Source organism: Pithys albifrons, chromosome 10 (genome assembly GCF_047495875.1).
Source record: "Pithys albifrons albifrons isolate INPA30051 chromosome 10, PitAlb_v1, whole genome shotgun sequence".
Taxonomy (NCBI): Eukaryota; Metazoa; Chordata; class Aves; order Passeriformes; family Thamnophilidae; genus Pithys; species Pithys albifrons.
This window is the reverse complement of record NC_092467.1, coordinates 12,416,509-12,440,999: the sequence shown is the minus strand read 5'-3', so window position 1 is coordinate 12,440,999 and position 24,491 is coordinate 12,416,509. Positions and strand designations below refer to the sequence as shown.

The 24,491-nt window shown below is 39.2% G+C and overlaps 1 protein-coding gene across 2 annotated transcripts; it reads right to left on the bottom strand.

Annotated features, from left to right (window-relative positions):
* Window positions 1–413: 413 nt before the first annotated feature.
* On the bottom strand, window positions 414–23,610 carry SLC25A24 (solute carrier family 25 member 24). 2 transcript variants are annotated; one of them, XM_071565554.1, is made up of 10 exons: window positions 23,308–23,610; window positions 12,444–12,570; window positions 11,846–11,933; window positions 11,266–11,377; window positions 8,498–8,656; window positions 8,047–8,199; window positions 6,815–6,922; window positions 4,997–5,164; window positions 3,523–3,673; window positions 414–2,874 (listed from the first exon to the last, which is right to left on the bottom strand). In XM_071565554.1, exons 1-10 carry the CDS (start codon window positions 23,491–23,493, stop codon window positions 2,696–2,698), a joined length of 1,431 nt encoding a protein of 476 aa, XP_071421655.1. In that variant the 5' UTR covers window positions 23,494–23,610; the 3' UTR covers window positions 414–2,695. The 2 variants fall into 2 exon arrangements, with proteins under 2 accessions (XP_071421655.1, XP_071421657.1); XM_071565556.1 differs by lacking the exon at window positions 23,308–23,610 and adding an exon at window positions 19,884–19,930.
* Between the last annotated feature and the right edge of the window lie 881 nt (window positions 23,611–24,491).

Sequence of the window (24,491 nt, the reverse complement as noted above, 5' to 3'; positions counted from 1 at the left end):
ATTAACATTTGAGGAACTGGTGTGAAAAACTCACGAGGAGTTATCAAAGCTGGCTGCTATGCAGAGCACATACATGCAGAGTAAACTAAGTCAATTAGATTGAAAAGATTTTATACTGATCCTTTGACTAACAAGTAAGATTAAGAACAAAGCAAGGCCAACATTAAGAGTACATTTGTTGCAAATTATTACGAGTTTTGTCATGCAACATATATTAAGCAATAAGACAGTTCTAAACAGGATGACAGTTTACTAGGTTTTCAAATAACAAACAGCAGAAGTGTAACGTAGTCTCAAACTTATTTTTAGATAAATTACCTTCATTTTTGGCATTGAGTATTACGCATATAATGCAATAAAGAAGCGTCTGTCCATCAGACCATGAAAAAATACATTAGTGCACTCCAGCCAGATAAGGAAACAAAGATTTATTGATAATTTTATAAAGCTAAAAAGGTAAACACATGTTTAAGAGACAAAGAATACACAACTGAACAGTCATCATCAAGGCACATAATGAAAAACCAAATTTGACACATCACATCTTTTCAACACTTGAAAAGATCAGCATAGTTTTCCATACTCATAATGGCACTTGCACACTATAAACAAAATGGAGCAAGTCTAGAAGATAGAAACTACAAAAGTCATCTTTACAGCACACACACAATACATTTGCTCATTGGTCACAGTCAAACAATTATCAGCAACTGATCTCAAATCCCACAACAATACAGAAATGTTGGCAAAACCAGGAAACACTCAGATTAGAAAGGCATTATACATATGAGTGATTTGTATAGAATAACTTTTTTGGGTTTTTTTTTTAAAGCGCAAAGTCCAAGGTTTCCCTAAAGGGAAGACCAAAATGCACAGCTACAGCTGCCATTTTCTGAAATCTGATAAAAACAATATTTTATAGTACAGATTTTATGGAGATGTTATATATAAGTTTATTGAGAATAAACACCAGCAATGGAAGCACTGATCACAGATTTACATGTGATTGCTGTTTGAAAAATATGGCCCAAATCATACATGGAACAAGGGAGGTTCAGGCAGTTATTTATGCTTATTTGTTTGTTTAAAAAAAACCCTAACAACCAAAAAAACCACCCTCCAAGAAAAGGAATTAAAAAGGAGACCCTTAATGACCTCAAAGGAACAAAATTTGTCCTTCAGTAATCCAAGCTGACAAAGTTGTCTAAGAGCTGTTGCTTTTAGAAGGTCAAGGTATGTATCATCTTGAAGTTACCAAGATTAAGACCCCACACATTGCAAAAAGCAGAAAAAGCCTAACAAATTGGTTCAGTAATAATTGTTAATCCATTTTGGTGTTCAGGCCTGAAGGCAACTGAAATGTGTGCCACTCAAAAAAAAAACAACAAAAAAGGGGCAGGGGGAAGGGGAAGTTACTTTGGAACTACTTGGAAATCCCTAACTTTCTGCATTGCGGAAATGCTGCTCTTTGTTTTTTGAGGAGGAGCTGTTTCTCAAGCACTAAAAAGGTCTGTGTGCGCTTTGCTTACTACATTAATATCAATCCAATAGGCACCTGAGATCAGCACTGCCACTTGGTCACTCGGACAAAACACTCAGCATTTTACTGTCTGAATTTCACGCACACAGCCACTGTGCACAAAGAGTGAGGGAAAGAGGATTTATGGTGCATGACAGACCTGTAAAACCATTACATAATAATGCAATCCTCTACTGGCTAAAAGCACATAGTGGACTGCAGCCCTCCAAGTAAGGGAAAGAATGGAGAGCCCATTTCTCTTCCCAAGGTAGCTGTGAAGAGCTCTGCTGCTGCCTGTACTACAATCACTACTAGATTAATACCAGATCAGCCACCCTGTTTTTGAAGACCAACTTGCACTTGTATGGAATGGACATAATAACCAAGCTTTGTCTGTTCCTGTGTATTATGATGCTATAAAACATGCAGCTGTAACCCCAAGCTTGCCATGGTTAATGATGCCAACACTTACAAGTGCAATGAAAAGCAGGTCCAGTGAAGCAAGTTATCAAAATCGCTGACTGTATTACAAAAATACCGTGTAAATCCATTTGAGGTATCCTGATCCCATGGAGCAGCAGTTTGTCAGGCTCTTTAAATAACAAAGAAACAAGTCTGCCTGAAGATAAAGGTGATAGGCTACATTTTAATGTGTTAACTCCATTCTTGTCTGTATCCAAGATCCCATTCCTTACAAACTTACATTCAGTTTTCAAAAATAAAAAAAGTGCTTACTTCTAAGTATGCAAAATATCATCTGTGAATTGCTTGAGTATAGGCAGCGTGACAAAACAAAAAGTCACTTTCATTTATTCAGTATCAAGGCAGTTTCAACTTCTACCTTTGGTTAGATCCAAGACAAATACACATTGAGAAAGGACAAATAAAAACAAGAGTAAAATATGTATGGTTTCCTAAAAAATAAAAACATATTGCTGATTTAAAGACAGCTTCTTGATTTTTTTCCCAACTCAGTGACATTTTAAAGTGCAATGTCAATATTTGTTTAGAAATGGTGAACTAAAATTTAGGAAAGTTTCTTCCCACTTAAGGGCAGAAGTTGCAGCATCTCTCCACAAAGATCTGTCTCAAATTGTGAGAGCAGATTACTTGAGAAAACATTATTATTCTGGTGTTTCCAACAACATTAGAAGCATCTCACCTTTTTCCTTTATTTCATGCTATTCCCAAATTCTGCTTCATTTTTTCATATACAACATAGCTGATGCTGACAGCTGGAAGCACTTTCATAAAATTAGGGGCTATGCCCCTATAAAGTCCTCGGACTCCTTCTGTAGCAATAATTCTTTGAAAGAGACCAACCATGTTTAGCTGTGGAGCTCCTTCCACCGAGGCTAGAACAAAAATATAAGGTATTACACAACAGTTCTAGTAATATTAAAATTCTTAAGCAAGTACCAAAGTGGTAGGTGACCCTACTGTTCACCTCTAGGGCCACTGAAAAATGTATCTTTTTATTCCCACACATTTGAAAGATATTCATGTGTCTAAAAAAAAGCATTATCCACTTACATTCCTTTGGAAATCTAGGCTCTTATCCTTAAGTCTGTGCACAAACCTATCAAACAAAAATCTCAACTATGAAGCTGTCTTTATGAAATGTCCTCCAGAGCAAACGTTGTCTGCCTTCACAGGATGATGCCAAGTCTTGCCATTTAATCTCTGAAGTTTAGAGAACATTCTAAATTTTAGAAAAGTGATCCCAGACTATGACAGGGTCTCTGTATCTGGTAGTCTTGTATGGAATGTGACTCTCAGAATATACAGAGCACCAGTGTCTGAAATGTTACTTTTGAATTGAAGAACAACAGTGGTGGAGGTAAGAGGGACCAACATGAAATGAAATTTTCCAGACAAGTCCTTGCCTTTTCCAAGTTGGTGGGTTTGGGTTTTTTTATTCCTATGTCTCTGCTACAGCTATTCCAAATGACAACAATTTTGATGTGACCACACAGAAACATTTTCAGTACAAGACAACTCACCTTGAGCCTGCATGCGTGTTCTGATAAGAGCCAGAGGGTAACTGGCTAACTGCCCACATGTGCTGGAAGCTGTTCCACATCCCAACAACACAAAAACACCTGGATTAGCTGAGCTTGATGCATAGTGTTCTAGCCACGTACTCTTTAAGAGCTGCCAGGGTATAAAATTAAATAGTAAGACAAGAAATCTGCATTTTAAAAAGTGAACAACTACTTCTTTATTCATAACAAATCATCTTAAGGGCTCAATCCCCAGAAGCACCAATCTCATTAGGCCAGTCCTACATGCTGACTTTTAAGTGCAGAGGTAAACACCTTAGCACACAGACAAGGACTTAGACCAGACTACACCAGTTAGTACCTAGAAGAGCAATCCTTAAAAGATCCAGCAGCAGGAACAGTGCTGATGTTCTAGACCTGTAATACTTTGAGGAGAGGAGGGAAACTCAACTCAGCACCCCACAGGGTGCAAAAAAGCTCACACAGCTGTGCATGTCACCCTATGCAGACACAGGGATGCCAACTGTGGAAAAGGAATTCCATACAACTTTGAAAACATTTATTTAAGCAATTCTGCCGATTACCAGTGCAGCATCAGAAAACGATTTGTACAGACTAGAAAAAAATTAGTCTGTGTATTGAGTTATTTAACACACTTGAAAGCAACATATAGCATCTAAGGCAGATAAAACATTTTCAACATTGCTCGTGTATGCAATAGGTGCCAGTTCCTCTTGAAAGACAGCCGTGTTTCAAACTCCTCAGAACAACTATGTCAGCCACAAAGAATTTTGGTGACATGCACATACATACAAGGAGTTCAGGTTATTAAAATCCAATGAGAAACCAAATAAAATGGAAATAAATGTATTAAGTATCATACATGCAGGATACTATGAATATCTCATCAGTTTTTAAGGTCCATTTTTACTATAAAATGGGCATGTTCCAGTCTAACAGGGTTAGTTTAGAATGCAAGCACGTTGTCCAGCCAAGGTCTATATAATCGTCCCTAAGAACATCTCCTGTTTGGTACTGTTGCATGTAAGGGCCCATCTGCACAGGCACTCCTGCAGGAGGGGCAAACAGAAACACTTAAGTCTAGTAAGAGTAGTGGAAACATTTGTCTATTTTCAATTAAAGGCAACTGTAATAGTACAAGTATATTACAAATCTAACTAATGATACAGACACTCTAAAGAATACTTATGCTTTTTGTAAAGTAACTGGTGAAGTTACATGCGTTCATTGATCTAAATTCACAGATTATGCTGAGTTGGAAGAGACTCACAAGGATCACTGAGCCCAACTCCTGGCCCTCCAAAGGACCAAGCCCAAGAGTCACTCAGACCATGTGCCTCAGAGTATCATCCAAACACTTCCTGAGCTCTGTCAGGCTTGGTACTGTGACCATTGCCTTAGGGAATCTGTTCCACTGCCCAAACACCCTCTGGGTGAAGAACCTTTAACTCACCTCATAAACAGCAAGGTCAATGCCAGCATAAGGAATTATACCCAGAATATTAGGAATATAGCCTTTGTAGAAGGCCTTTAGACCTTCTCTTTTTAAAATCTTCTTTGCACAGTCAAACATCCCAGAATATTGCCCTGTTTTACCCACAGCCAATCTGGTCTTTAAAACCTGAAAGGGAAAAAAACAGCAACCTTAATTCCCTATTTTATAATCTATTTTACATACACAGTGTATCTCTGCTCATTCCATTCTCTGGAACTGTTTTGCATTTTGGTGGTTCAGGCCTCCTTTGTGATAATTCCTGGTAAGGATTTGTTAGCAGCAGCTTCTTCAGGTTCTATCCTTAGAGCAGAGAACCACACGTTACCATATACTGAAATTCCTAGTCCTTATAATTGCATTTTAGCTTTATTTTCTTGATTAAAGCAGAAAGATTTTTTATCAACTTGAAGGCAACAGTGTGAGCAATATTCTAAGGAATCAGTGAGAGCATTAACATACTTGCTGATCACACTTCTGGTCTGGAAACAACAAAGCATATGAAGAAAATAATCTTTAAAAAGCACAACTTAGAGAGCTGGTTAAGGAATAAAAGGATTGTGTCTCACTGCTGAAACCCAGCACTGGATTAATAATGCAAATAAGTCTGTACAGCATCTTAGGACAAAGAAATTAATAAGTTTTCAAAGAAACCACAGAGGAAATTTCTTGAGCAAGATTTCAGCCTACTTTAAAGCCTCCTAAGACTTTGGCTTCCTCTGAAGTTTTCTGGCACTTGGCTTTTCTCTCTTACTTTGAAATATCCTAAAAAAACACTGCTAGGACAGTGTCATATATTTTTAGAAAGACCAGAACATGTTAGTGTAGAATAATTCATCTGTCTCCGTTGGTCATTATAATCCAGTACATAACATTTCAGTTATTCCCTAAATTAACCCATCTCTGTACTCGTCTTAGCTGGGATTCAGCCTCTGGCACAGCAAGGATGGTCTTAAAGAGATCATTATCACTTTAGCAGTGAAAACAGCTAATTTCTATTCCTACTGATATCCTTCCTCATGAAAAAGGTATTTAGGATACATTGGCCATTACTACCAAACGTTGATATTTGTATTACTTTAGTCCCAGACCCAGCATATATTCCAACATGTGCTTGCACAAGTGATAAACTTTATGGGGAAACAGCAGTAAAGGAAGGACATCCTACTTCTGTGAAATGCAGTAAAGGAAGGACATCCTACTTCTGTGAAATGCTGTGAAATAGTTACACCAGAGCAGATAAATACATTAACACCAGTTGAATTGCTACGTGTAGTACCATCTACAAACATGTCCTACAGAGGAAGGAGCAGCCAATCCACCCAGCCCCAGCAGTAGCTGTTACATCCTTTCTCCACACTGTTCTTATCAGATTCTCATCATAATGGAACACAATTTCAGTTCTGCTATGGACACCACCACTCCTTGCTTACATACAGCAAGAAAAGGATTTACGCCCAATTTAGATAATGCTCGAATGCGTACTGAATTTTAAATATGTTCTTGTGTGATTTTTTTCCTGAACTAGATTTAATTTAAGTACTGCTTTAAACACTATTATACAGCTAAATACAGAGAAAAAATTACAAGAATCAGAGCACAGTATATTCTGAAATGCCTAGCACTGAAATTCTGAAATGAAGACAAAAGGAAAAATAAATTAGGATATAAGACTAGAGAGGAATTCTTACAATATTTTCAAGAGCAAAATGGGGTTTACTTTGGCAACAAACCAAGTATTTGGCAGGCTCCAATGGAAGCAGATTCTCTGTTACTTACCTCCATGGGATAAATAGAAGTTTGTGCTGTTGCTCCAGCTAAAGAACCAGACACAAATCTTTCAACAGTGCCTAACTTTCCATCATCCCTAGTGAGTATCTTCTTATACTGTATAATTAAAACACATAAAATAAACATCACATGCTTTTTAGGAGTAGCAAGAGTTACTATTAAAGGCAAGAGTACAGTACAAAATGTCTTTTCTATCTGTACTTAGTTGCTCATGTATTTACAGTTACATTCACTAACCCAAGAAATTTAGCACTATACTCACTGCAGTTCTGTGGACAAAGATTCTCCAGAATACAATAAACATTCCAGCCTACATGAACCCTTTACATTAAACACCTCAGTCACCCCCAATACCATCAGGTGTTCTACAATCAACTCAAGGGTACCCACACTAAGGACCACAGAAAATAAAGAGGAACTCAACTGCATTGCACATCCAGTTTTGCAATGAAAGAATGAAAGATCAACAAGCAATTTCTGTCCATACCATGTCATGCCAGGCACAGACACTGTCATACAAGAATGCACCCTCAGCTCCCAAAAGGCAGAGCAGGAGTAAAGACTAACATGCCTCTATGGCACCAAAATTTGCAGTTCAGTCTCACAATATCCCAAAGTTTATTTGATTTTTTGCTGCTTTTATTTCCTAGTTGTACAGAAATGTGCAATATGTTCATTCTGTCTTACTTGAAGCACTAGCAAGCCCCACAGAGGAAAAATAAAGCTTATTTATATACACCAGAATGGGAGTTCATTTTCCAAAGGAGGATTAGGCCTTAACATGATGCTTAAAGCTGATTCAGAGGTAAATATAACTCTGAAATCCAGGGTGAGGGCATCATAGCACTGTGATATTTGACTTTAAATGAATCCCCGTGTAGGTTCAGCAAGCAGAGTGTGCGAAGGTTGCTATCACTTTGAAGGAGCAATCTAGATATTAATGCAGGACTCCAAGCCATGCAAACTGGAGAACAGTTTAAAATGTGTGACAGATTTAGTTTATTTACACTGTTTATAATACAATAGCAAAATCTGTTTAATACTAAGTATTCTATTAATGGAATGGACTATTTTAAATCTGAAAGTCACCTTAAATTACTGTGACTAAATCCCCAACCATGACAAGAAGTCCTATATAATATAACAGTGCAAATAATGAACAGTGAGAAGGATGTAGTACTTTATTTGCCATTAGTTTCATTCCAGATTTATCATCGTACCTGTTCATAAGCCCAGAACTTAATAGCTGTTTCAGGAGCTATTTTCACAACATTGACACCATTTCCCCTCCAAAGGGATCGGACACCACCTTCTTTCAACATTTGCTTAAAACCACTGGCTATATTCATTTTGTTTGATTTTGAACCATGAACCTAACAAAAAAACCAAAACAAAACAAGTCACAGTAAAGAACAATGCTCTGATTATAAACTTCACCAGTATTAAATTGATTAAACATATCAACTAGCAAAGCTGCGTCCACTATTGAGTTTTTTTTTTTTTTGCACAAGTACTATAATATTCTGCTTATATTTTTGTCCATAGGACTATGGAAAAAACAACTTTTATTAACACAAAATATGGAAATTGTCAAAAAATGACTAGACCTCCAGAATTTAGATACTAACCGATGTACTGGAAACGAAAACGTTCTGGAACATTGCACCTTACCTGCATCATCACTTTAAGGCGATCTAATGGTGCTGTACCTGTTCGAGACACAGCACCAGCCACTCCTCCTGCCAACAGCTGCTTCCACCACTGCCCAGTCTTTTTCTCTTCCTCTGTGAACTCATCTGGAACAGTCAAACTATCTCCTATATCCAGCACCTTTCAGAATCCAAAGCAAAGATGTGGAAATAACTATTTCATTCCATCACCTCAATTTTATCAACAGTTCTAATTCCAAACTAACATATCACCTAAGAATTTGTAAATAGAATGCTAGTTAAAAATAAAACAATAGCTCTACATTCTATAATTAACTTGCTATGCATTGCTATTCAGTGAAAAGCAGCTTTTAGTGACTTCTACATAGATATTGAACAATAACGCCACAGACCCACCATTTCAAAGACTGCACCATCATCATTAAAAATTACGACAAAGTTCCGCCTTGAGTACGGCCCAAGCAAAGACATTCTGTCATGATCAGCAGTCCTTTACAGTCAGCACTAAAGCTCAAATGCTTATATGTTGCAGCTAACCTTTCACCAGACAGCCTCCTGGGATTAGTCTGGTAATCTCCTAAGGATGCTAACAAGAGATTTCTCTCTCACGGTAATTTATTCACACATATGTGGGATCTCCCCATCCCCCCATTCCCCCCAACATTTGAAAGTAGCATTTTTATAGCTGGTATAGCAGAGCATTCTGTTTCAGGTAACTGCTGTGTATTACATTAAAAAAATAAGAAGTTTGACTAATGCTTTATATATTTTCTTATCAGTTATACTGAAAGACACATTTAATTACTTTTCTCAGCAATATAAGTCTGAAACTTCATTAAGAGGTGCACCTTTGTATTACCATTCAATCTGATCCAAGAACAGGCTTTGGCAATAAAGCTGTCCAAGACATAAGACCATGAAATCTCACATATCACTTAAACATAGTGTTTGCTCTTAAGTATAACTTACAACAATGATATATAAGAAAAAATACACTGTAGATAATACAAACATAGTATTACACATAAATTAAACTCATAACAAGAGCAACAATATTTTAATAACTGGTAAGTACAGACCAGAAAGCATGTTAACTAATAAACCTTTTAAATTACTGTTGATTTTAATTGTAGACACTATATCCCTAATTTATGCTACATTTTCTGTCTGTCTTGGTGATTTGGAACAAAAATTGCATAACACAGACTATAAACATAGTCACTGGACAAACACCAGCTATTCCGGATACTGAACACAGAACAGATTAATTGGAAAATCCTTTCATCCTTCTGAAATTTGTGGTTTCCAAGTAAGGTGTGATCAGTTGCTCAACTACATGGAAACATCAGAAGATCAATCAGAATTCTCAAAAAAAAAATTCAATGTTCTTTGAGATATTATGCATATCTGCCAGGGTTTAAACCTTGTGTCTACTGAGACCTAAATGAAACTAAAAAAAAAGACAAATTTGAGGGCCTTTGTAACAGAAAGGCCACAGCTGCCAACTCATAATACTTCTATGCCAGTGCAGTTATCTGCTTGGAATAGTTTGACAGCAATTAAAATTTTATAACAAAAACGGAATTGGAAGGGTTGTCAATGGCAGCCAGTCTGGGAGGCCTCACATCTGTTCTTATCTGGAACAGCAGCTGTGTTGCCACATAGCTGGATTTGGCTTGCGGTGATAACTGGGTCATCAGCTGACTGCAGCACTAAGAACACAACAGACTCCCAGAGCTGTTTCTTAGGGGCAACTAATGACATTCCATTAAAAAATTATTTATCTATTTTTATATAGATAGATATATATATATCTTATATTTAATAACAATAATTGAAGCATTTTATTAAAGCCAAGGATTTTTATACAAAGTAAAACAGGACCAGGACTGTTTGATGTCACAGCAGTGCTTCAAGCACTTTCTTGAGCAAACAGGGAGCTAACTCTCCTTTGGCAAACCTTCCTGAATTGAGATTGTACAGTGTGAAACCTTCAAAGTTCTCAGATCTCATAAACTGTTTTTTATTATGGAAATGCTGACTAATCCCTGGAGATATAAATGGTATCACTTTATTTAAAGAACTCTGTCTTTATGTAACTTTATTGATTCCAATAACCTACAGGAAGGATATTAGTAAACAGGTTTACTTATTACTATTGGTTTACTTATTTTATTACTGTCCTTAAAAGTCAGTCACTGAGGTGACAAGAGCTCCATTCAATAGTAACTTTAAAAATTTACCTGCAGAGTGGATAGCCTCCTGCTATATATTCTATCATTCTTAAATTAAATTCTATAGCTCGAGAGTGCAAGAGCAGGTGCACAGAAAATCATCACTAAAGACACCAGTGATTTTATGATGTTACTATATAAATGTAAATACTAATTTCAACATAAGAAAGTCTATATAATGTCTATGTAATTTATTTCAACAAGTCAAAAGCACAGCACATGAGAAGATACTGCAGTGTGCAAGAGATAAAAAATATTTAATTTTGTGGTTATTATTTTTCTGTGGAAAAGGATTCCATCCTGAACTACTGATAATTATTTGCAAAGTTTAGATGAAGTGCTTTGTTCAGAAGAAACTCACATGACACTATCCTGTTGCACACAGGAGAGCACAAAGTGAAAAGGAAAACCAAACAATCCTAAACACAAATATGCTTGAAATACAAGTGTGAAGCTGCTATACTCAATATTGCAAATGAACATAGAAGAGATGAACTTAAGTGCTGGATTAAGTTAAAAGAAAAGCTGAACTTACAGTGGAATGTTTCCAATATCGAATTATTTCCTCAATGTCTGTAGCTGGATTAAACATAAAATGATCTCTCCACTCATTCCAGTCTACTGTCATTGTCCCATCAGCATCAATACTAAAAAGAAATTAAACAGAACTATATAAAGTAGCACGGATGGGGGGGTTGTTCTGTTTTCTTGCCTTCCCTCTACCTTTTTTTATTGTTTTTGTCCATCACATCAGTGAGAACTGACTTTAAGTTCCACATGGAGATTTCAAGGCTGAATCTGCCATGGCCTTTCAATACTATGCTTTTCCTATCCAAACGCATCTGGCATATTCCATTCAAAAACATGATTCTGTCAACAACATTTACAGATAAATGAAGTACCATTCTCCTCCCAGAACCAGATATTCCAATAGTGACTACTTACTATTACCCAAGAGTGGATGGAATATGTGAGAATTCCCACAAAGGCACCACTGAAGATACAAACACTTTGCCAAGTTATAATCCCATTTATTCTGTTCTCTGAATTACAAAAGTATAATAATTTACAATACAAAGAAGCTTAAAATACTTCAAGAAATAATCATTCCTGACCTTTGCAAGATCTTTTCTGCCTGTTTTTCTGAAATGTTTATACCCAATATCTTGAGGGACTGGACAACTTCTGATGCTTCAATTTTTCCTTGAAACATTAAAAGAAAAATTATATATATTTAAAACATGGATCTTACTACACTTAGCACCTTGGAGCTCACTAGGTTCCATTTTAACACCTGCATAATAGCAAAGATAATTTAAAATCAATTTAAGTACAAATGATCTATTTTGATTCTCTACTACAAGGACTGAACAAAGAAAACTAAGTACATTAAAGTCATGCAACCAAATTGGATGCAAACATTCAGTTAGAAACTGTTTCATCTTTAATAGAAATTACCTTATAGTTTCTCCATCTAGGGAACAAAGCCCCAGTTCAATGAACTTAGAAGATGGTATTAAGAAAAAAAGACTACAATAACTTATTATTACACTCTGTAGTAAACTATAATTATGATCCTGTTAAGGAAAAGAAGTAAGGCTTCCATATTCACAACTTTTTGTTTCCATTTCAGACAAACAATATAAATTAAAGTACTTTTAATGTACAGTTTCTTCAACTCATATTTGAAAAATAAAATAATTCAAGGCATACCATCATTGTTTTTGTCCAGGCTCTTAAATGCCAGTTTCATCTTTTTCTCATGTTCTTTAAGATACTGCATAAATTCTTCAAAATCTAGTTGTCCATCCTGGTTAATATCTCCAGCTTTAAAAATTTTCTGTTGAGAGAATATTCAACATGTGACATTTCCAAATTACAGCAGGTCACAAAGCATGACTTCATTTTCAGAATTTAACACACTCATATTTCCATAAAGAGTGAAAACACTCAGAAGTAAATATATATTTGAGAAAGCATTATTTATTATTTACATAAATTTCCCATGCAAAAATTTTAAGGTTTCTTACTGGCACTGGCAAGATATACCTACAGGGATAAAATAATTTGTGGAGGAAGAAGTGGGAGACAGGACAAAATTACGAAAGAGACAAGTATAAGCCTGTGAGTTTCCTGTATATGGAATTTGTCAATATGCCAGTAAAATTAAACAGTCTTGACTATCCTCTTAATCCAGTGCTCTACTAATTATGAATTATAAAGATAGAAAATAAAAAATCATATTTAACAATTTAACTGCTGACCAAAAAAATTACAAAGTATCTTCCCCAACTTGCACTTCCAGCCCCCAATGTCTGAGAGAGAAGGGCTTTCTGCTTCCAAGTGAAGCACTGACTACAATCTTAAACTCGTAACACAAAGAAACACAGATATCTTCCTGTTTTTGCATGTGCTTCCTTGTAAGTGACCTGCAGACAGAAACATTTACATGTAAAAGTGACCAAATTGAATATATGGTACAGAATAGCCACAACTGCAGGACACAACTCTGAAACAGAGCTTGGGGAGCCACATCCACCAAATGGACAGAAAACTTCTCCATGTTCATGTGTGAAATCTTACTCGTTAAAAAAGGGACATTCCAGCAGCCCTCCAAGCATCAGCCTCTAACTGCTGAGGTTTGCCTTCAAAGGCCAAGCCCCAGGAAGGGTAAAGCTCAGGCTAACAAGCTCTGCAGGGTTTATTAGCTTGGGCTTTCCGCCACAGCAAGGGCAGCTCCGCACGCCAGGGCTGCCCAGCGGCCCCAGCACAGCCACTTCCCACCCACTGCTCACACTTCCACAGCACTGCCGGCCCCTCTGGCAGGGTGTACAGGAAGGAGGCAGGGAAATCCACCCCAAAACCTGCTCTACAACACAAGATTTAAGGGAAGATTATGTGTTATCTCTTCCTTTGGACATCGGTCCCTGCAGTTTCCCCGAGTTTGTGAAGTCCTAGGGAGCAGCACTCAGTCCAACTCAGACAGGAGGCCAACCTGACAGCACAGAAGTGTGAGAGCAGTTCCGGTTACATTTAGAGCACATGCCAAAAATTCCTCCAAATACCTTCTATTTAGCAGACTGCCTTGTGCAACTCTAGTTGCTGAATAAATTAACTCCCAACAAGATTTGCATGGCTGATCTAATCTGCAAAATCTGGTTTTAATCATTTTGTTTACTCCACTTTAATTAGCAGAAGTCCTTAAAAGACCAAAGTCCAACAAGTTCCAGCTTACAGAAACTAAACACAAAGGAAGTTGAAAACTGGTATATTTGTTACAGGTGTCCAAAAAAAATTTAAGTCATGAATACGTTTATGTTGCCTCCTTTGTCTTTACTATCCCTCTATAAAAAGTAACATACTTCAACATTTCATCTCAAAAAAATCAACATTCATATTATCACAGATTTCTCAACGAAATGGAGGAAAAAGATGATGTATGCCACAGGAAAATGAGTACATTATTTACTTCCCATAACGCAGAAAATTACGCGTGATAAAATCAACTCAAGATACCACATATTTAGATAAAGGGTTTTGGTATCAGCTTTGAAAAATAGTGTTCTTAGTATAGTCATAAGTTCAGCTTGATTGTAATTTCTATTAATAACCAGTCAACAAAGATATATTCCTCAATTCAGTTTCATGCCCCTGCCAATATAATTAGAGCTATTCAGAATTTAACATTAAAAAAACCTAGTTTACATTTAAAGAAGTTTATGGATACGCTCCTGATTATGACCTTCTAATAAGAAATTAAGAAAGGCTAATAGATTAATCATTCAAAAACCCCCAAACAAATAAAAAACTAACCAAAACCCACCATGAAAAATTACTCTAACCCAAAAAGAATGCCCCCCTCAAAGACACTGCCATCTGAAACCATCTTTTACTCCACACATTGCACCTCCTGCCACAGGGTCTGAGTGTCCTGCTCGGCTCCCACACACTGCTGGGGAGAGGTGGCTTACGTGGCACTTGTACTCACTTTGAGTGAGTTCTGGTCAACACAAATTCTTATTGTTCCCTACTCTACCTGAACTACACAAACCAAAATGCAGAACAAGGAAAGTGTCATTCTGCCTCACAGATAGGACAAAACTTGAACTATATTATATAGTTACACTATATAACTACAAAGCCTCCACTGCTGAGGATGACATGAGCCAGAGAAGACGGAAATTCCTAGATAGTTTAGAGAGCTGGCAACTTCCTTGTGTGAAGGGGGGCACCTTTCAATTCATCTGCCAAAGAAGCGGATTTCATATTGCAACAACTAAAAAAGGGTAAGCACAAATATAGTCCCCATTCCCTACGTTTGTTTTGACAGTTATTTTCCAGACTTCAAGGCAGTTTCAGCCACTCTCAGTCTAGCAGAACAGAAGTGACAGGGAACAAAAAGGCACAGTTTCCTCAGCAGGCACATACATTTTCTCCCAGTACAAATACAAAATTTCATACAAATAAAAGCCTCTTGCTGTCTATGAAATGAACTAATTATGTGTGTGTTAAAGTTTCAGATGAAAATCAGTAATATACAAGTTTGTGGAACAAACAGAACACTGAAAGGAACTTGTCTTCCATTTGGTGGGCAGAAACTTCCTCCTGGGAGGTTATATACTCCATGGGCACAGCCAGGAGAAGGACATATTCTTGATTCTGTGGGAAGCCTGGCACACTAAGTCCTAGGTACAAACTGCCCATTCACAGCATCAAATAATAATTCAGGTTGGAAGGAACCTCTGGAGGCCATTGAGCACAACTCCAGCTCAAAGCATGTCCCATTAGATCTGATTAGATCAGGTTGCATGGGATGACATCCAATTGAGTCCTGGACATCTCCAAAGATAGAGATTCCACAGCCTCCACAAGCAAACTGTTCCATCACTCAATCACCCTCTCAAGTACAACAATGAATACACCTCCCCTGTTCTGCATTTTGTATACTACCAGATTTTGTGTAATTACAGCCACTTGTCACTCTGCCACTGCCTGGTTCACCAACTTCTCTGATGGAGGAGAACTGGATGCATTTTAAAATAGGCATGCTTACAACAATAGAGCAGGAACCAAACTAGATGCCAATACTCACTTGGAAGGCCTGGGAAACAATGCTGAGCATGCCTGCCACACAAAACCTGCCATTTCTTGTAAGACTTACTGTGGGATCACCTCACCTTTACAAAGGCACAGACCCAAGAGGAAAATGTTTATTTTTCCAAAGCATGCTATTTCTTTTCTCACTGTCTAAAAACTGTAATCCCAAGCAATAAGGATAATTCAGTAGATAAAAGGAAATGGTGACCACATAAAGAACTGCTAATTTCTAGATACAGGAAGGCAATCTAGATGATGACATGAGCCAGCAATGTGTGTTTGCAGCCCAGAAAGCCAATCATGGCTGCATCAAAACAAGAGTGACTGACAACTCAAGGGAGGCGATTCCATCCCTCTGCTCTGCCCTCATGAGACCCCTGGGGTGCTGTGTCCAGCTCTGGGGACCTCAGCACAGGAAAGACATAAACCTGTTTCAGTGGGTCCAGAGGAGGCCACAAAGATGATCAGAAGGCTGGAGTATGTCTCCTGTGAGGTGCCCGTGAGCAAAGCTTTTTACACTGAGGAAGAGATGGCCCCAGGGAGACCTTACTGCAGCCTTTTGCTACTTTAAGGGGGCCTGTAAGAAAAATGAGGACAAATCTTTTAGCAGGGCCTGTAGCAATAGGACAGGGAGTAGTGGTTTTAAACTAAATGAGTGTTGATTTTGATTATACATAAGGAAGAAGTTTTTTACAACAAGGGTGCTAAAACACTGGAAGAAGTTGCCTAGAGAGGTAGTAGATGCTCCACCCCTGGAAACATTCAAGGTCAGAGCAACCTAATCTAGTTGAAGCCCCTGCTTATTGCAGCAGAATTGAACTACATAGCCCTTTAAAAGTCACTTCCAATCCAAACAATACTATGATTCTCTTTCTTTTTAGTGCTACAGGCCTTCAAGTACACCAACTAAAATGCTCCAGTATTTAGTCATGACACTGTTGCATATTTCTCGGGGGTTTTTTGCTTGGTTGGGTTTTTTCTGCTACTTTTATTCTTTTTCTGATGCATGTGTTGTGAATACAGCTGCTTTCAAAGTCCTGGCAACATCAACGTGATAGGCCACAAGCAGACTGAAACATCAAAGATATTTTTAAAAAAATCTTCTCTGTTATATAAATCATTTGCAGTGCTGAATTCCTATTCCTCCAGAAGACCTCTGTATTTGGTGTGGAAATCTAAGTCAGCAGGTCTGTTGGAAAAAAGTTACAGACAGGCTTTATATACACATCAAAGTGTAAGTGTAAGTGTCCTGATGAATTACTAGATTTCTCTGTGCCAGTTATGAACTGTAACACATTCCTGGCTACAATGTAAAGACAAAATGCAAGACACTAGAAATCTTAATGCTTCAGAGTTTCATTTTTGCATTATGATCACTATTTGTGTGTTGTGCATAATGCTTGACATTCTGTTTACAACACTGAACTGTGTGTGAAAGGTGTGGATGAGTACAAATGATTACCAATCATCTACTCATCAGCTTGTTATTTCAGCTAATTAATATAATGTAAAGAACAATTAAAAGGAAGTGATTATCAAGAATTTACTGGCTTCCTATCATGCTCTCTACAAGACAAGCAAAAAACAGCACTTCAAAAAACCTAATTGGTGCACGTAGCAATTAATTTGTTCTGCAAACTGCAACTAGAGTTCCAAAGGGCACAGTTACAACCCTGCATACAGAGAACTCCAGCACCACAGTAAGAACATCATCATGTCTTCAGTCATTCACAAATTTCACATTTGCTTTCAAATTCAGAGGTACTATATATAAAACCAATCATTCCCTTCTCCTCTTTTCCCCTTTTTCGATTCTTTCCTTCTTCACCTCTAAAATAATTTTTTAGCATCAGCCATTCCCATAGCTCTGCATTTTGCTATTTTAACTTATTAGACTGTAATATTACTGGAAACCAAATTCAGTCAGAGCTAAAGTATAGACAACTGTCCTCTCTTTACTGGACACATACCCAACTATAGTCCTTTTCCTACTTATATCTGCCAAGACTACACAAATTTATGCAGACTATTATAACCCAAAAATTAGTAGTCAGTCTTGTCAAACTACATCAGCTGGGAGTCAAATCCAGCATAAAGAGAAAGGGGCTGAGGATGTGTTCATAGAACACAGTACTCCAGTGAGTACACACAACACACTAACAAAGTAGACTGACACTTCATCTCCTGAAATTCAACACTGCATTTTGACCAAAACAGTAATTTGCACTGACTCCAATGGCCTCCCAACTTGTCCAAATTCTGCATTCATATTTCCTCACTTCCCTCCCAGAGGATACCACCAACTTGTAAACAGTACCCAAGCAGGCCCTTTAAACCTGCCACAGAGAGACATTCAGAGCCCTCCAGTCCAGTACAGCAGACTTGAACCCCTGACAAACAGCAAATGTCACTACCAGCTGCAGAGCTTCCCCTTCCTGTTCTCTGTCCTAAGCACCACTCTTCCTGCCATAGGACAGCACTGGGAGAGGTCTTCTCATTGGTCCTTTTCAGGTTAACAGAATCTCTAGAAAACAGGACTAAAAAGGACAAGATTCGAGTCATGAGCAGGCTCTCCCCACATGCCTTGCAGAAGCTGCTCCCTCAGGACATGGATAAACTCTCTCAACTCAGAGCTATGAATTAAATTTCAAGAATCTAAAACAGCATACACGGAAGATGCAAACTATCCCTTGAACTTTCATTCAGCATTCCTTGCAAGTTACACTGGTATTTTGGATTTTGAACATACTTGGTAGATGGATTTTCCTCATTAAAAAAGGCTGCTCTGCTACAGAGGCATCCCCAAAAGGTTTATCAGTTTACCTTGTTCACCTGGGACACACTGCTGTCTCAAGACAAGGATTTAGCAAAGCACGTCAATACATGGTTAAGAGATGTCTCAGAGGTGAGGCTTCTCATATTTGGGAATTCTTGGCATTCTTGCATTTTGCAGCAACAGGAGGAAGAATTAATCACTCACTGTACCCTGTCACTGTTCAGAAAAAAAACTATCAGGTTAGCATTAAAAAAATTAATTTTGTCTCCTTGGATATTTAAAGTGTTATGAAAACAAACTTAAGATTCATATAGAGACTTGGAGACCATAGCACATATCAGTTAAAAGGTTCTGAAGCTCTACACATGGAAATGAATCATTATTAAATGAATTATTTAATAATAATTAAATAACATTTGCTTACAGCTGAATATTACCGAAGATATTTGAGGTATTCACAATTAAGTCCCCAAGCCAGACATAATTGTCACAACTATTATGACCTGAAAAGGGAAGTTTAAAGGAACTAAATGGTTCCTGTTTTCTCCAATCACAGGACATGATTGTAGAATCACGTTTTGGTAAAAATCAAAGATGCCAGACTAATTCTATTGCACCGGGTTTTTAGCAGACTTTTAAGGTGAGAGACAGCTTCAATTCACATAAAGAATGACACATACACAAGGAAGTGCTGAAGCTTCTAAGACTGTGCATCTCCATATCACAGATACAATAATTTCTAAGAGTAGATATAGTGTGATAGATGCCCATATAACTTCTTCAAAGTAACTACTGTTTTTCCTATATTTCTATCCAAGCTACAACATAATGAAGAGGCTTCTCCTAGCCTTCTAATTTTCCCCTGTACAGGAAGTTACCAAAATTAAGAAAAGTGCAAACATCTTAATAAAGCAGTGGAGAAATATTCAAGGACACATTTAGCTTAGTCAGTAAACAAGTGTGTGCTTTCTGGACTAAGAATTGCTATGATGAGTTCAAGCTCTGAAGTACTATCTAGGGGGTTTTTAGATGCCAGAAGAAAGCACAAAAGGAAACAACACACACCTGGCCCTGTTCTCACCTATCCTCTCATGCTGAGACATGAGAGGGGCCTCATCACTGTATCTTTACCTAAAGAAGACTTAACATAGACAAAGATTCATGTCAAAACACTACAGAGTCAGTCCAAGTAAGATCATTATACTGTTTCCAAAATGTGTTTATTCATTTCAGTAACATCTTCCTACTTCTAGCTCAAGGACTTAGTGTATAAATAGTACCTGAATTTGAATGCTTGGCTGTTCCAAACTGAAGCTCGAAATGTAAGGGTTCAACTCCTACGGAATTACTGTAAGGACTGACTGCAACAGAAGGAAAGGATGATCAAAAATAGTACCTCATATAACCACTCACACCATTTATGGTGCTCCTGCCTATGAGAGTCATGGCATTTTGAAGACATAGGATGAGATCATTCAAGATCTGATCCCAGCATCTATTTTGTGTATCTAATCAAAGTCACCCTACAATAGCTGTTAATACGACTTGTAGAGCAACATTTGATACTGTCCCCACACTGAACTCCTTCTTCATAGATGTTGACACATTATGGCAGGAATATTTTGCAAATTTTTGCAAAGTTAACCATTCCTGGCAGGTAATATACTAGAATATAAAATAGGAGTCATCCTGGTAGCCTCCAAGGAGCACACATTCCAGATTTTCCAATGGTTTACTTTTGTCTGTCAGATACTGACAGAAGGCAGGTCAAGTAGAACACAGTCAGGAGCTTCTGTCATGTTGTGTTATGATGCCTTGCAATAGGGGAAAAATGATTCTTCCTTAGAGAGATGTGTAACCTACCTCCAAAGCTTACCATGTGGGCTCACATCAGTTCTTGTATCTACAATGTTACTTCACCTAAATGAGTGTCTCATCGTACATTAAACATTAATAAAACTGCCAAGACAACTGAAGACAGCTGAAATAAAAAGCACTTACTGGTAGTCTGTTACTCAAATGGATGATAACTGTGCATCCCTTAGAAACATTCATATTCCTTCTAGAGAGAAATCACATTTAAAGACAAAAGAACAAAGTAGTACTGGTAGCACAAACAATAATTTATACGGTCAAGATGACAACTTGAGATCGACCAACTGACTTTGCTGTGAAATCCAGTAGTGCTCACATGGTCCCTTCACCAGGAGTTTACCAGGAAGCATCTGTGCCTCCCAGAAGAATGATGGCCAACACTTCCAGGTACATGGATTTCACATTGGAAGCCAGCCCCACAAGAGATTTTCTGAAATCTAACACGGACCAGCATCTAGAACATAATGATAGCACAAGACATAAGACTCCGACCCAGCCATGATGTACTAAAGCCCACTCTGCTCTAGGATATCCCAAGGTCTGCCCACACCACAGTGCCACTGTGCTGGCAGGGCTGAGCTGGTCAGTAGCTAATGCTTTGCCACACTGTGTAGTATTTCCATGTCTCAATTCCTTACTCATTAGTTATTCGTAATTATAAGGCTACTTCTGCCTCTCCAAACACAAACATGGTTATTCAATATCTGACTTCATTAATACAATACCTTTTTAACAAGTAGTAAAAAGACTGAATTCAACATCAACTTAGAGCTTGAAGTGGGAGAAGGCAGCTTTGAGTTGCAAGAAAGTACAGGAAGCAGGTTAGCCATGTAAAGATAGGAGAAAAGCAGTCTTACTGAGGCTCTCTTATTACAAGAAGTCTAGTTATTACCAGTTACATAGAACCAGTCCTGTTTCTAGCTCCAACTGTGCCCACCACTGAGTTTAAAACAGTGAGCATACAGAACTTTCAGTGCACTTCAACAATTCTTCCATCCCTCCCAAATGCAAATGACTCATGGCTTACTTTGTGTACTCTGTATTCCTTAAACTGAGGCAGCATTTCCTGCTCTCTGTTCCATCCAGCTATGTCTAAAGTATCTCCATCTAATCCATGGGTTTCACATTCTCAGTTGCTTATCCTGAAGCAACTGAGAATTATTTGACAGCTATCCAGATATGCACTATTAATGAACATCACTGATCTTGAGAGAGAACTTGGAACTTCAATTCCAAGTTGCTCAAAACTTCAGCAGCACACCACTTGTGACTTTGGGCTTTCACTGAGTTATGTGGGAAGAACACCTTTGACAAACATCAGAAAATTAGTTGATCACCTGTTTCCCTGTTGTTCAATGTAAGTAAAAACCCCAAATTGTTATAATCAAATGGATACAAAAGTTTTACAACAAAGTGTGCATAATGTGACTGAAATTCATAACTATCATGCCTTTAATAATGACAACTTTTATGGACAACCAAACAGGCCAAACTGTCCCTCCTCTATATATCAAAACCTAAGAACACAAAATGTACCTATTGTAAAGGTGATTTTGACCAGCAGCAATCCTGAAGTGAAAGTGTGCTTTCATTTATACTCTTGCATAAACACAATTTAACTAAGAGGCCTGTTGAATACTTTTCATTAAGTGTAGGAGACAGAACTAAATACATCAAAAAGAGGTAAAATAGAGACCAAATAATGAGGCCATGAAGGAAATATGGGCAGTGTCCCACAATTAGCATAAGGCCACTGAACTATTGACCCAACACGTCTCTTAACACTGGAGTAAAAATTTAAGCTCCTTTTCCTGCATCTCTTTCAGAAAATATGCAACAGCTGCCACAAGCACGGCAGAATTGTTACAGCAACAGCTGCCCCACAGATCTCACCTGTACCTGTTTAGCCTAACTGAACCTATGCATGCCTTGTCAGGGCAGACTTGCCTTATCACACAAACACTTACCTACGGAATTGTGCACTAGATGACTTTATATGCTGATCCCTGGGGATTACTGAACATAATTAGGAAAGAGAAGGTTCTCTTCCAGATAATAGGTGAGATCTGCTAGTATAAGTCAGCACTGCACTGGAATGCTTGATGATTCAAGTTTTACTGACTTCTGAGGTCACAACATTGATACAAGCAACAAAGTGAGGTCACAGTTGAACCAATCGCTGCAGAAGCCACACCACGAAGAGAGTGAAGTTCTTTAATGGTTTGATGGCCACTGTTAAAAGTGTGCATTTTTCTAATACAAGGGTCTCGGTATCTGACACAGTCCATAACAAGAATCATTTCCATGTCTGTGTTTAAGGAGAGCTGGCTAAAATAGCTAGTTCTGAAACTGCAGCCTACGGCCATACAGATTTGCTGCCCAAAGCAAACCTTAATTTACTCTGATCTAGATTATCAGTGGGTGGAGTGATGGACAACAGCTGTAAATTACTATCCTTTACCGTGCTGGAAGAGGAATGCGCTATCAAGTACCACCCAACAAGGAGTCAGAGGATGTCAGAAGTCCACACATGATGAGTAAATGCACTTGGCAACGGAATCGAGAGCCGTACGCGCCCGGGACCCTTCGCCGACAACTCCGGGGGTGCCCAGAGAACACGGCCCCCGGGGTTGGAACAGCGTTCCGGGGAAGGAAAAGCGCAGGCCCGAAGCCGCGTCTCTCCAGGAGCGGCCCCGAGCCCCCGGTTCCGGCGGTGGCGGACCCGGCCCGGCCGCGCCCGTCCCGGGGCTGCGCGGCGCGTGGGGCGGCCGGGCCGCGGCCTCGCCCCGTCCCCCCGGGCCCCCGAGGGGCCGCCCGGCCCGCGCTCACCTCCTCCGCCTCCTTTCCCAGCGGGATGCCCATGGCCCGGAGGCCGGTCTGGAGCTCGGCGATGTCCACCCTCCCGTCTTCGTTGAGGTCCAGTTTCCTGAAGAGGTTGGCGTAGCGGGAGTCGCCATCCCTGCTCCCGTCGCAGGCGGCCGCCGGCAGAACGAAGCCTCGCAGGAGCTGGAACATGTCGGGGCCGTGCAGCGCGGACAGACGGACAGTGTTCCTCGGCTCCCGCGGGCTGCCGCGGAGCAGGCACCGCCCGAGCAGCTGCCCGGCAGGAGGAGCCGCCCGGCCGGGGCGGGGCAAGAGGCGGCCGTGGCGCTCCCGCCCTCCCTGCGCGCTCCGCGGGAAACGCGGCTCGGGAGGAGCGACCCGACCGCACCCCGCGGGTTCGTCACGGCGCTCCCCCCGCACCGACGGGTGTGTCCGGCTCAGGGTTTCCAGCACAAGAGCGAAACACCGGCAACGCTGCAAAAGACCTGATTTGTATACTTGGGCTCATTCTGGTCCCCAGCGGAGGAGGTCTGGGTTGAAAGTGTACGAAGAGCCTCCCAGCCCAAGGGCAGCCTGAAAGAGCTTGGCTTGGTTAGCGTAACAGAACAAAGAATAGAAGAGGAGACATCAGGTTCTTTTGGCTTCATAAATAAGTCAGTCGAGTAAATGGAAAAGGACAGAGCTGATCTAAGAGCAAATGGATAGAAAATATCAGCAAGCAGGCTCTTCGCGAGAGAGCTGGAACGAAAAGGAATTTCAGCTGTCACAACTGAGTCTTGCTTTAGTGGTGCATCTTCAGCCAATACACAACCATGGGAAGTGCATTTCAGCCTTACAGCAGAAACTCAGTACCCTTGCTCACAGCGCAATTAATAAAGCTAGTGTGCTACATTGTCTGACCACAAACTAGTGTTTGAAAAAAGCCTAGAAGCTATTGTGACTTGTATATGTAAAAACTGCCAGATTGTGTTACAGCTTCATTGAATCAAAAAGTGGGGTGGGACTTCTGCTCACAGAGAGCTCAGCCATGAACTCACACCAGGTTACTGGGGCATCATTCCACACAACCACTGAAGCTACATGGAAGCACTCACAAGAAACCCCAGGGGCTGAGTGCTAGTATCTTCCCTAGCAGCATAACAGACACTATCTTGGTAACTATTTCAGAGTATATATGTACAGACTATACA